Source organism: Sphaeramia orbicularis, chromosome 6 (assembly GCF_902148855.1).
Source record: "Sphaeramia orbicularis chromosome 6, fSphaOr1.1, whole genome shotgun sequence".
NCBI lineage: Eukaryota > Metazoa > Chordata > Actinopteri > Kurtiformes > Apogonidae > Sphaeramia > Sphaeramia orbicularis.
Genome location: NC_043962.1, coordinates 4,069,483 through 4,083,146, shown reverse-complemented (window position 1 = coordinate 4,083,146; position 13,664 = coordinate 4,069,483). Strand labels below are relative to the sequence as shown.

The window sequence follows — 13,664 nt, the reverse complement described above, 5'->3', positions numbered from 1 at the left end:
AGACCAGCATATGTCAAGAATAATTTATTTATGTTGGGTTTTTTTAACCTGTCTTGTTCAGCAGTTTGGCCTCCAGTATGACTATACTGGTGCCGTGAGTTGCTTGAAAGTTTTGATCTACAAGAGGGTTTTTGAACCTTACATCAGTTCCTCCTATTGGTTGGATTTTTTTACTGTATGGAGTTTACCTGATGGGACAGGGGGTTTTACATTGAAAGACTGACTCAGACTCTGAAACAGAAGCAAACATGTGAAAACAGAACAGGAACAACAGAACATCAGTGAAGTGGAATACAAAATACCAGTGAATACAAAACAAACAGGAGCAAACAAGTAAAAATGTTGTGTGTGTCATAAATAGTTTACTAAAACAGACCAATTCAAGATGCAAGACTCTTTTTATTGTCATTATGAAATTTTGACGGGTGGTTCTCAGCTGTACTTAAATGCTCAGATAAATATATAAAATGCACTAAAGAAAATGTACAACATATATAAGACAGAAATGTAAAAACACAGTATGTACAGTGACACAGTAACAGTTTGAATGCCATTTGTGCAAAAACCGAGCCAAACATTGCAACTCTAAGCTAACACTAAGCAGATCCGACAGTACAAGTATTAAATATTATTTCTCTATCAATAAAACTCACTGAACGAGACAAAGAAGAGCAAAAATAAAGGTCACATAATGAAACTATGATTACGAATGTTGTCTTACCTTTGCTGTTTTCTGATCATAACTTGGTTTTATATGAATGAAGCTTCTGTTATTGGCTAATCTATTGATTTATTACGTTGAAATGATTCCAACTAGAAAATTTATGACAGGTTAACCTTCGATCCTCATATAAATCTCTTTTTGTGTGTGTATGTTGCAGTGAAACTGTAGTGGAGGGCACCCTCACTCATCCTTTCGCCTTAACCCTGTCTGAGGAGACCTTATACTGGACGGACTGGCAGACCCGATCCATTCACGCCTGTAACAAACACAATGGAGACAAAGCCAGAGAGATCCTCAACGGGATTTATTCACCCATGGACATCCAAGTCCTGGAGTCGCATCGGCAGCCCTACTGTACGCAACCACTCCTATTTATGTGACAAAACACTTCTTCAATAAAAAAGTCTTATATCACAAGAACAAATGAAGTGGACAGACTCTCCTGGAGACTCTAATCCTATTTCTGTCATGTCTTTTTGTTGTGTCCACTCCAGTCCAGACTCCCTGCAGTGACAATAATGGAGGCTGTAGTCATCTGTGCCTCCTGTCTCCAGTCCCACCATTCTACAGCTGTGCCTGTCCCACCGGGGTCCAGCTCAGACCTGATGGAAAGACATGCAAACCAGGTATTTTTATCCCACATTTTACCCAAATATTCAGCGAGTGTAATGTGCATCCAAGATGCTTGAAATACTCGAGATATTAAAAAGCATAATAGAATGTAAAAAAAAAAGTCAGTAATTAATCCATAAAGACCCTGACTACTTTTGTGGCAGTTCCCAAATGAACTTTTCTCTCTATTTAACCTTTCCAAAGTGATTTATGTCCATTTATTTTAATATTATCCTCTATATTTTGTGTTTTTTCAGGGAAAATCAAGCATTTTCTTATATTTAATTTGCTGATCATGTAGATGTTCATAAAACTTCAGATAAAAATATGCCTTTACTTATAACAGTCCATATTTTGATGGTTTATAACATATAAATGGTTAGAGATATCGATATAGTTCCTCCTCACTGATAGGAGGTCATACATGGATTTTCATTTGGGTCCATGATGTTTGACATTGAGTGACCTTGAAGGGTCACACTCAAGGTTGCCAATGCCTACATTTCAACAGTCTTCTTCTCGAAAACTGCCGGTCAGATTCATTTCTAATTTTATATGTATCTTTTTTTGGACAATGTCTACAAAGTATGTTCATAGTTTTAAGAAATTTTGATTTTGGAATTTTTTATGATTTTTTTTTTTTTAAACATTAAAAATGTGCCTTTATTTATAATGATCCATATTTTGATGGTTTATAACATCTAAGTGGTTAGAGATATCAATATAGTTCCTGTTGATCACTGATAGAAGTCGTATATATGGACATTGATTGAAGTAGAGTTCTCCTTTAGTACCACAAAGTACCACCCACTTCTATTGTTAGATTGATCTCCTGCATTCATACCACAGGACTGGAACATAGACAGAACCTGACAACCTCACAAATTCAACTGGGGATTGATTCGTGATAGAACATGACAGAATTATTTTGTGAAATGCTTTCAGACCATAATGGTGGAACAGTGTCTCTACTGCTGGGGAATAGAACTCCTTCTCTATATTGACGTTTCATTTGCTTTAGTTGGAAGTTCTTTGACATTCAATGGAACTAGAAAAGAGGAACGTGTGAGTTTCTGAGCTTCATTATCACAAGCTCTGGTGCGATGTTGTGATGTATCACAGGTTGTAGCATCTGAAAACGAGTCGTAGGCAACTCTGTGCTGCCTGAGACGCCAACTGACCGGCAGCCATGTTGATTCCCACGGTGGAAAAACAATAGACCCTTATTGTGCCGTCATACACAAACACAACACTGGTCTGTGTTATGTGAACCTATTAAATCTGAATGAAGCATGCCAGCCAATCACTTAGCCACTGTCGACAATAAAAACAACAATGCCCTATTGTGTCGGCCGGCAGTTTTCTGTGTGTGTGCAGCTTTGTGTCGGCGCTTCTAATTTGTTTTGCTTGGCTGGTTAAATTGAAGATGTTTGTTATTAGGTTGGCTGTGTGTGTGTGTTTGTCAAGGGTCTTGAAGTGTCTCAGAATGAAGTCAAGCGAAGCGAACACTGGACTCGCAGATGCTTTCCCTCCTCCCTCCTTCCTTTTCTTTCTTTCTTTTCATTTATCCCCTCTCGCCTCAGTCATTTAGGTAACGACGGACCAACTTTCAGTGTCAGATGTGATTGGAGCCCAGAGCTGTGAGATGCCAGAGTCTGATTGGTTGTGAAAATGCAGTTTGAGAGAGAGAGAGAGAGAGAGAGAGAGAGAGAGAGAGAGAGAGAGAGAGAGAGAGAGAGAGAGAGAGAGAGAGAGAGAGAGAGAGAGAGAGAGAGAGAGAGAGAGAGAGAGAGAGAGAGAGAGAGAGAGAGAGAGAGAGAGAGAGAGAGAGAGAGAGAGAGAGAGAGAGAGAGAGAGAGAGAGAGAGAGAGAGAGAGAGAGAGAGAGAGAGAGAGAGAGAGAGAGAGAGAGAGAGAGAGAGAGAGAGAGAGAGAGAGAGAGAGAGAGAGAGAGAGAGAGAGAGAGAGAGAGAGAGAGGGTCCATTTACATGACTGAACAACACAATGCACCCTTACATTGCTTTTTGACATTACTTTTTTTATTCTGTCTTGATTGGTACCAGTTCAGTTTAACCCTTTTACAACGATTGTGTCTCCTGACGCCACAGGTTTTTCATTCACTGTCATTCAAATTACAGAAACTCCTGAACCATTCACTATTGACAAAATTCAAATGGCATCAGGAAGCTGAGATTCAGAGCTTTAAATAATTGTATATAATAGTGATAGCGCTGTTTTGGAGTGTTTGACTTGTTTGTTTTTGCCATGTTTTTGTTGAGTTTTGCTGTTTTTTCCCCCCACTCTTTTATCTGTATTTTTCTGGTTTGTATTATATAAATGTGTAGATAGAGGCCTGCATTGGCTGAGGGGGAGGGGTGGAAGTGGGTGGAACAGAGAGCAGCAGAGTGCAGTCGGTGAGAGAGAGATGGAAGATTTTTTAAAAATTACTTTTAGTAGCGTTTTATTGGTGAATTCTTGTAAATAATTGTATATAATAGTGATAGTAATAAATTGATGTAAGTAAAGTAATAAAGTGATGATGATAAGGTGATGGTACACATTTTTTAATTAAATAATGTGATGCTTTAAGTTCATATAGAGAGAAAGACAAATCTGTTATCATTGACTTTAATGCCTTAATTATCCTTGTATTGTAAAATAATTTTCTGCACAGTAAAGATTGTATCTCAGAATTCAAGCAAAGACAAAGACCAGAAAGTAAGACAGGTCGTCTGAGGGAATAGAACCGCAGAGACACTTTGAACTGCTCTAAATGTGAGCTCTTCACAGTCTGAGGTGTGAGACACAATGAAAAGCAGTTAATTGTCTCCCATGAGGTGAGTTTGGCTTCTGTTAAAGCTGAAGCAAAAGCCGAACACAGAGGAGGAAGATCCCCCTGGACGGCCCAGCCCTTTGTTTCCACAGTGGCTGGAGCAAGGAGAAGGCAAGGAAGTGATAATAGTAGAGCTTAGAAAAGGTTTGAAGTCTGTTTCACCGCAGATATATCGATGTTGGACCGCGGGCTTTGGCTGTGGTCCAGATCGCTTCTGGATCATTCCTGGATATCTATACTTTAATGACTAGAGCTTTGGAAAATATGTACTGGATGAAAATGTCAGCAGTTTGTCAGTCGATAGCAAAAGTATGATGGAAGAGACATAGTGAGAGGTTAGTTTTATTCATTTAAATGAGCTCCTCTGTTCAGTTTTCTATTAGAGGGATAGAAGCCACAGCAGTATCCAACAACATACTGGATGGCACTGGATGGTCATGAGGAAATGGGTTTTATGCGTCTAACTGAAATGTTTTAGAATAGAATACGAGAGAACTGCCTTTATTGTCATTGTGTGCTACTCCAGTCAGTGCAGCAATATTAATAAAACACCAGTGCATCAGAAAATAAGAACAGAGGGAATATAACATTACAAAAACTAAAAATAAGATAAGAAAATTAAATATAAAACGTTACTAAAGTAAAATACAAATAGATCTAAAGTAAAATGTCAGCCTTGTTAGCGCAGTAGGCAGCACGTCTGTCCCATAATGTGAAGGTCGTGAGTTTGAGTCTCACACAGGGCATCCTTCTCCTGAATTTCCCAAGGGAATCAATAAAGTTCAATCTCATCTAAAAAAATAAAAAAACATAAAATATGAATATATACTATTTACAGTATTAACAGTATCTGACAGTATGTATATCTATGAACTCAAGTCTGTATAGAAAATAAACAACCAATACGTCAGAAAATAAGAATAGAGTGCATATAAAATTGGAAAAAAAAAAAAAAAAAAAAAGAATACCAAATATTAACATTAATAACAGTATGTATATCTATGAACAGTATCAGTATTAGCTACTAATAACTGCTATCACTATGACTCAAACTACCAATAACTAGTTCAGATACCCATAATTGTTGATACTACTTCTACAAATACAAGTGGATATACTATTTCTGTAGCTGTTAGTACCAATAATATAAATCTCTACCATCTATGTAATGTATAATAAACACTATCATAATTATATGGATGAATGAATAATGATGAAGGCAGAGAAGCAGGACCACAGCAGCAGGATCTGAGACGATCCAAGGAAAACCTGATTCAGTGATGTAAAGTGACCACCCTCTGTTTTATGTCTTTGCCTTTGCTTGTTCAGGAGCTGAACAGGTTTTGCTTCTGGCTCGACGGACTGACCTGAGGAGAATCTCTCTGGACCTTCCTGACTTCACAGACATCGTACTCCAGGTAACACACAGACGAAAACACCAGACCATCCCGTCTACCGTTAAACGTATGGCTCCACTCACGGTTTTCTCCCGCAGGTGGACGATATCCGCCACGCTATCGCCATAGACTACGATCCCGTTGAGGGTTATGTGTTCTGGACTGACGATGAGGTCAGGGCCATCAGGAGATCGCACATCGATGGCAGTAACGCCATGATGCTGGTTACCACGGAGATCAACCACCCAGATGGTATCGCAGTGGACTGGGTGGCTCGGAACCTGTACTGGACCGACACTGGCACCGACCGGATCGAGGTACGACTGAAACTGGGCTCAATGGTTTATGAGTCCACTGTTATTTAAAACAGGGGGTTTACACAGTCCACTGTCCACTGTTATGCTGCGTTTCCACTATGTGGAACCAGCTCGACTCGGCTCGACTCGGTATTCCTGGAGAGTGTTTCCATTACAAGATACTACTGACTTTACAGTACCTGGATGTGGTGCGTTACTTCCATGTCGTCTGCTCAGAGAGTTGCTGATAAACTCGCTCGTTGCATTTTTTCTCGTCTGAATTTTTACATCGGCCACCAAAGACTGAATCTCCTCGACCGACCATGGTGTAGTTTTGGGCTGTTATCATGTGGCTTAATGTACCGCTATATTTATGGTCCACTTCCGCATCTGTGTTTTGTAAAACGGCAGGTCACAGAGATGACTCTCTGACCAATCAGTGGTCTGCAGTGTTTACACGTCATGTTTTAGTATCTGGTCCCCAGTCCTGGAACCTCGGCGGAGGTGATACCAAAAAAGTAGTACCAGGTACCAGATTCCAGGTCCTTTTTCGTAATGGAAACGCAAGAAAGGCCGAACCGAGTTGAGTCGAGCTGATACCACATAGTGGAAACGGTGCATTAAGTTACTGTTCAATTATTGTAGGACTTATCCATGTTATGTAATGAACAAATCAAATCAAATGCAGATCCCACCACGTATTTATTTGTAGAGGCAGGTCTTATTTCTAATTCCTTCTGTTGTTTATCGTATTTTAGCAAAAATCATCCTTTTGATCACAACATTACTCTCCTTGTGTGAGTATAGATAAATAGATGCTGAAGACCAGCACTAAATCTGGGTGGTTTATGGTAAACCGTGCATTCTGTCTCGTATACATTTAACTGCTGTAACTTGTTTTCTTTTGATACTGAAGTACATTATGTTGTTTTCCAGGTAACCAGGCTCAATGGAACTTCTCGGAAAATTTTGATTTCTGAAAACCTGGATGAACCCAGAGCCATTGTCCTAGATCCTGTAAATGGGTAGGTGGATTTCATCAGTGTCTACCCACTTTATATGCACAAATGAGGACACTTGGGTCATATACTCTGGATTATTCGAAGTTGTTAGAAAATATTAACCCATAAAGACCCAGTGCTACTTTTATGTCAGTTTCCAAATGATTCTTTCTCTTTTTTAACCTTTCTTAAGTGGTTTATCACCACTTATTATAATATTATCATCTGTATTTTGCATATTTCAATGAAAATCATGTATTTTCCTCTATTTAATTAACTGATCATGTAGATGTTTACAAAAACTCAGATTAAAGTTTGAGGTATTGAATTTGAGTTATTATATCAGAAACAGAGAAACTGAAGAACAAGGGACTTTTTCAGTAAAATTATCACTTTACACCAATTATTTACATGTATTGATAGGATTAGTGGATCAACAGGTATTAAACAGTTTACATCAGTAGATGGTTTTGGTGGCTGGTGAATGTTTGGGTCTTTAAGGGGTAAAATGAGTGTCAGTTGTATGTGCGACCCTTTGACATCCATATTCTACCTCGTTTGGAGGCTATGTCTGGAGCTAAGTGTCATCTCCTCTGTTTTTATCTCTTTCAGGTTCATGTACTGGACAGACTGGGGTCAGCATCCAAAGATCGAGCGGGCCAACCTGGATGGAACAGACCGGGTGGTTCTGCTCAACAGTTCACTGGGTTGGCCCAACGGACTGGCCTTAGATTACTCTGCAGGGAAACTGTACTGGGGAGACGCAAAAACCGACAAGATAGAGGTACGTCCGTCAGCACTGTCTATATCTGTGTGTGCACCAAACCGGAGAGGATGGAGACTGAAATAAACCAAATCCTTCTCATTTACTATCCTCCAAACAAAAATGTACAAAAAACTGCTATAAAATCATCATGTAACAATATTTTTTTCCTGCTTTTTTTGCATAAATGTCTTAAACCACTTCAGCTCAGAACAATTAAATGGTCAATTTTCAGGATTTTAACTCTTTAAATGCCCGTTTGGATACAAGATGTCACTGTTATTTATGAAAAAAACAAAAAATTGTATATATATATATTTTTAATACAAAAATGAACAAAAAGTATGGTGTGTTTGTGTTTATACATTATTTATATGATACTTTAACAGACCTGGTCCAACACCAGCATTGGTGAAATGCTCCTCTGTTTGGGTGTAGTCAGAGAGCACAGGGCTGGGGGGGGGGCTGCCTCCCTTTCTCAATCCCCTCCCCCCTCAAACAGACTTTCCAGCTCCTTCAAAGCAGGTGTCCTTCTCTCTCACCACAGTCAATACAGAAAAACACATCTGATGTGCAATGTGTTCTTTAAGGAGTCAGTGCAATAACAGAATATTTGCTAGTATGTGAGTGATGACTTTCTGCTCGTTTGTTTAAACCTTTTTATTTTTCCCGAACCTTTTATTTAGCTTCTTTTATGATTTGTATTTTTGTAGCAGGCTTCATAGATGATGTAGATTGGACGGCACTTTTAATGTAGTTCTACATGTTACAATGACAGTAAAGCTATTCTGTTCTGTTCTATTCTACATTCTGTCAGCGAAAACATCTTTTTTTGTCTTTTCTGTATTTTTTGTGCTCTGAGCGTTCTGGCTTTTGTTTTTTTTGCTCATTGTCATCACCGGCGTTTGTTGTGGTGGTTGTTGTTTTGTTGTGATGGTTGTTGTTTTTGTTGTGGTGGTGCAGTTGTGGTGTGCAGAACTGGACGAGTTTACCGGTGTTAACATGTTTTCATTTAGCAGCTGAAGAGTAGAACTAAGTGGTGAATGCCTGGGCTTTCTGGCTGAATGCTTACCAACTGAAAAGGCCTGGCTAAGCCCCCTCCCCTCCCCATACCCCCCCTCCCCAATGTCAGGGTGAAAGGACCCACCTCAAAAGGCTTTTTTTTTTTTTATTTTACATTTCAGCCTTGTTTCCTTGTGCTAAAAAGAAGCTGCTGCTGGGTGTGAAGATATTTGTATAGGATGTTGGACTTTCCCTGGGAGGGGGTTGTGTGTAGTTTTGGGCAATAAGAGCAAAGATGTTTATCATGATAAACAGTTTCATATTATTGACAACTATCATGATGAACACAGCTGAAGGCAGATTGGTGGATGAATGACAGTTGAAGAATCCAGATTTGTAGTTTTATATGTAAAACACGCAGATGAACATGATAATTATAACAAAGGAAGACAAAAACGACAAAGAAAGACAAAACCAAAAAGACACATAAGCCACTGGGATAGCAACTTTTACAACTGACTCATTTAGAGCTTTGCGATTAAAAAAAAATAATTATTACTATCATTAGTGTCATATATTAATATGGCAGTAATTTTATTTATTGTGGCATTTTTCTGATACCTTTAGAGTTTATTTTGTTCACATTCTCAGTCAAAACACATACAAAATCTGTTAGTGGTTTTTTCTACTTGGATTTCCAAGGTTTTTATCATTACAGTAGTTTTGGCTGTTCTACCTTGTTATGTTCTGAAAGAGGAGATTAAACTCATAACTAAATAGACTTTTATGGTGTTTTGGTGTGAATAGGAGGTCAGATTGTACTTATTTTTTGTATGATTAAATCAAAATGGATAAAATGAACAAAACAAATTAAGATAAGACTAAGTCACAAAAAAATAAGACTAATATAAGATGAGGTAGGACAAGATAAGATTAAGATCAGATAAGATTAAGACACGAAAAGATAAGACTAAGATCAAATAAAACTTGGATAAGATGAGATAAGACTAAGATAAGACAAACCTTTATTGATTCCCAGTCGGGGTTGGGTTTGTCACAGCATCTGAATAAGACAGAGGGCTATAAAACGATAGAACTGCATGTACATGGAACTTTGAACACAATAAAACACAATAGAAATATAGATTTACAGTCTCAAGTATGATACATGTGAGGATATCTTACAAAAAATATAAAATACCTGGTCAGAAATATTTATAAATACAAAATTTTAGAAATGACAAGAGTATTTTTGTTTTTTACATCATTTTCATCCTCTTTTTTTTTTTAAGTCTGCTTTGTCTTTTACATTATTTGTTGCTGCTTTTAAACTCTCCAGGAATAAAGACTTGAACTATGTGGTGAGAATTATCGATGTTGACCATTGTGAAAGTGTTGTATTTTGATAACATCTGTGGCTGAGCTGTACATAATGATCAACCACGGGTCCAGACAAAAGCCAAACTGTTTTTGTGAGCGGCGAGTCTCTTAAAACAGCTGAAAACTGCACAGTGTCCAGCATTTTACCGTGAAAGAGAGAAGAGAGAGAATGATAAATGACTGAGGCAAACCGAAGACTTTCTCCAAGAACACTGGAGAAATGCCTCCTCTCTCTGTGTTTTCAAGTCTCTTTTAAAGAAATCTGACTCCCCCTCTGCACCCCCCCCCCCCACACACACACACACCCTCCCTCCTCCTCCTAACCCTCTGAAGTTACCGCTCCGGCCCCTTGGTTTGTGCAGAGGGAGGGAGTCGGCTGCTTTGACTGATGTGTTGCTTTCTTTGCACACACACACCAAACGGCTGCTTTGTTGTGATTATGCAGATTGACTATGCGTAGCGCCATTCAATCACACTGTGGAGCCATATGCTAACTCTGCTTGTGTGTGAGTGTGTGTGAGGTGGAATTCACAGAGCGGGGAGGTGTGTATGTGTGTGTGTATGTGTATGCTGGAATTTCCCCTGCTTAAGGCCCTGCACCTTGTTTCAATAAGCCGTCTTCATGCCTGGTTCTTGTTTCTATAGACGTCCTGCTAAACAGGCTCAGCCTCCACAACACACTGTACCTTTCTCTATATTTAGGTTTACAAATCACGTTTCAAGGATTTTCTTTTGGTCTCATTCCTTTAGTTTTTATCTCACCAGCCGATATGCCATGAGCTATAGTGAAGGCGCAGTGTCGGTTGTCGTTAGCGATTTCTTGAAATGTTTTCAGATTTTAGAGGTAGCTTTCTCGGGCCGTATTTTGATGGTTTATAATGTGGAAATGGTTAGAGATGTTAATATAGTTCCTGTTGAGCACAGATAGGAAGTGATATATGGACTTTCATTTGGGTCCGTGACCTTTGACCTCCAGTGACCTTGAAGGGTCAAACTCAAGGTCACCAGTGTTTTGATTTCAACAGTCTTCTTAATGTAGTAGATGAATCTAGTGATCAGATTCATTTCAAATTTTATATGTATCTGTTTGGACAATGTCTACAAAGTTTGTTCAGTCTTGAGAAATTTTGATTTTTGAAGTTTTGATGGATTTTTTTAAACACTAAAAATGTGCCTTTATAATGGTCCATATTTTGATGGTTTTTAACATGTAAATGGTTAGATATATCAATATAGTTCCTACTGATCACTGATAGAAGTCATAAATGGACTTTGAATTAGTTGAGTTCTCCTCCAGTGAAAGTATAGAATGTAAAAAAGAGGCAGTAATAAACCCATAAAGACCCAGGGCTACTTTTGTGGCAGTTCCCAAATGAACTTTTCTCTATTTAACTTTTTTTAAGTGATTTATCTCCATTTATTCTAATATTTACCTCCGCCAAGGAGGTTATGTTTTTGCCAGGGTTTGTTTGTTTGTCTGTCTGTTTGTTTGTTTGTCTGTCCGTTAGTGTGCAACATAACTCAAAAAGTTAGGGACAGATTTTGATGAAATTTTCAGGGTTTGTTGGAAATGGGATAAGGAAGAAATGATTAAATTTTGGTGGTGATCGGGGGTGGGGGGGCCCACGGGGGGCGGGCGCAGACCAGAAAATTTCATCAAAATCTGTCCATAACTTTTTGAGTTATGTTGCACACTAACGGACAGACAAACAAACAAACAGACAGACAAACAAACCCTGGCAAAAACATAACCTCCTCGGCGTGGGGGAGCCCACGGGGGGGGCCACTGATCAGCCTTGGCGGAGGTCTGCGCTCTCCGAGTGCTTCTAGTATCCTCTATATTTTGTGTTTTATTCAATGAAAATCAAGCATTTTCTTATATTTAATTTGCTGATCATGTAGATGTTCATAAAACCTCAGATAAAAATATGCCTTTACTTATAACGGTCCATATTTTGATGGTTTATAACATATAAATGGTTACAGATATCAATATAGCCACTATTGATCACTGATAGAAGTCATATATGGACTTTGATTGAATTAGCTGAGTTCTCCTCCAGTGAAAGTACCACCCACTTCTATTGGGAGATTGATCTCCTGCATCCAGACCACAGGACTGGAACATAGAGACAGAACCTGACAACTTCACAAATTCAGCTGGGGATTGATTCAGATAGAACATTAAGACAATGCTGGACACTGCACCTTCACGATGGCTTGTGGCCCATCGGTCAGTGAGCTTAAAAGTCCGATACTTTCTCTTGCCCCAGCACCATCATCAGGTCAGAGTTTTAGTTGGTTAAAAACTTTATATTTATATCTAACTATCCTACAAACCAGTGTACACTATCATGTTTTTGTGCTGACATTTGTGTAAAAGACTAAATGTTGAACAAAAGCAGTAGCTTTACTCAGATTTTGTCACATAAGGATAGCAGAAAAATCCTTCAGGGTGAAATCTGGATATCATATTCAACCTGTTATTTAGAAGCGGGCGGCGTTGTTAAAGATATTTTCATAATCTTTCACATGCCTACTGTCTGCCCGGAAAGATCAGACATCTGCCCACAACCTGCTGCTGGATTCATGCTGCTTCAGGTCTTCCACCAAAGGTCTAGTGTGTTTTACATCAGAATATGACACCAGTCCAACTAATGTTCAGAGAACTAAGGGTAAAGTCTGAGTAGTTTGGAATATTCCAGCTGTAATATCACTTTTCTGACTCAAATATTGTTGAAACACTGGCTTTCTCAATATTAAAAAATTTGTGTAATGAGAACATTTATTGAAAATGAGGAAAAAACATGAAGTGGTTACAACAGCAGAACATTTCACATTCTCAGCGTCTTTTAGGTTGTTTTCATCTTATTTCTTATAACCTACTCTAAACTTTACAGACACTTCTCTAATAAAGTACTTTGTTTTTGTAGTATTTTCAATAATTGCCTCTAATTATTAAAAAGGGAAAGAATAAGGAGTAACAGATTAGAATACTTGATTTATCCCAGGGGGAAATTATTGTATGTTACAGTTGCTCTACTCATGTATAATAAAAGAAGTAGCAGGAAACAAATTATCAAAATAACAAAAAAGGAAAAATTAATATATAAAGCTCTAAATGTACAAATGTGTGTATATATGGATGGATGGATCGATTCGTCCATCCCTAAATATAAACTAAAATTCAAATCCTTGTTGTTCAGTGTGTTCCAGTTCACTGTTCATGTTCAACATCCTAAATCTCTTATTGATGTACATCAAGCGCCTTATTTAGTCAAACCTGTCAAACTTCAATTCCTCTTTTTGTCTTTTTCTGTTATTCCACCTGTTTTGACCCTAAAACACACAGTAAAACAAAACCACTGAAGAAAAGGAACACAAGCACATACTTAGAGCAGCTTTAATGAACCTGAAACAGATGACCATTCACAGCAGCACATTTACCTGGAATGATGTCTGAAGGGTTAATAAACTTGTAAATAAATTTGGGAAGTAAGGGTTTTTTTCCCACTTGTGTAGATTATTTCTGCCATGTTGTATTGTTTACAGGGCAAAAGTAGCCTTAAAGGAAACACTGATTTAACCCAATTCAGTCTGATAATCATATCGACTGATAAGGAAATGTTTATATCTGCATCTCGACATGTGCCATG

The 13,664-nt window shown here is 38.3% G+C and overlaps 1 protein-coding gene across 2 annotated transcripts in view; it reads left to right on the top strand.

Annotated features, from left to right (window-relative positions):
• Nucleotides 1-13,664, top strand: part of lrp5 (low density lipoprotein receptor-related protein 5) — a 63,925-nt gene that overhangs the window by 25,903 nt on the left and 24,358 nt on the right. For both annotated transcript variants that reach the window (XM_030136814.1, XM_030136815.1), the window contains exons 6-11: nucleotides 882-1,078; nucleotides 1,219-1,350; nucleotides 5,499-5,587; nucleotides 5,665-5,883; nucleotides 6,799-6,887; nucleotides 7,476-7,647. In XM_030136814.1, coding sequence (XP_029992674.1) covers nucleotides 882-1,078; nucleotides 1,219-1,350; nucleotides 5,499-5,587; nucleotides 5,665-5,883; nucleotides 6,799-6,887; nucleotides 7,476-7,647 — 898 coding nt within the window. The remainder of the gene's footprint in view (nucleotides 1-881; nucleotides 1,079-1,218; nucleotides 1,351-5,498; nucleotides 5,588-5,664; nucleotides 5,884-6,798; nucleotides 6,888-7,475; nucleotides 7,648-13,664) is intronic.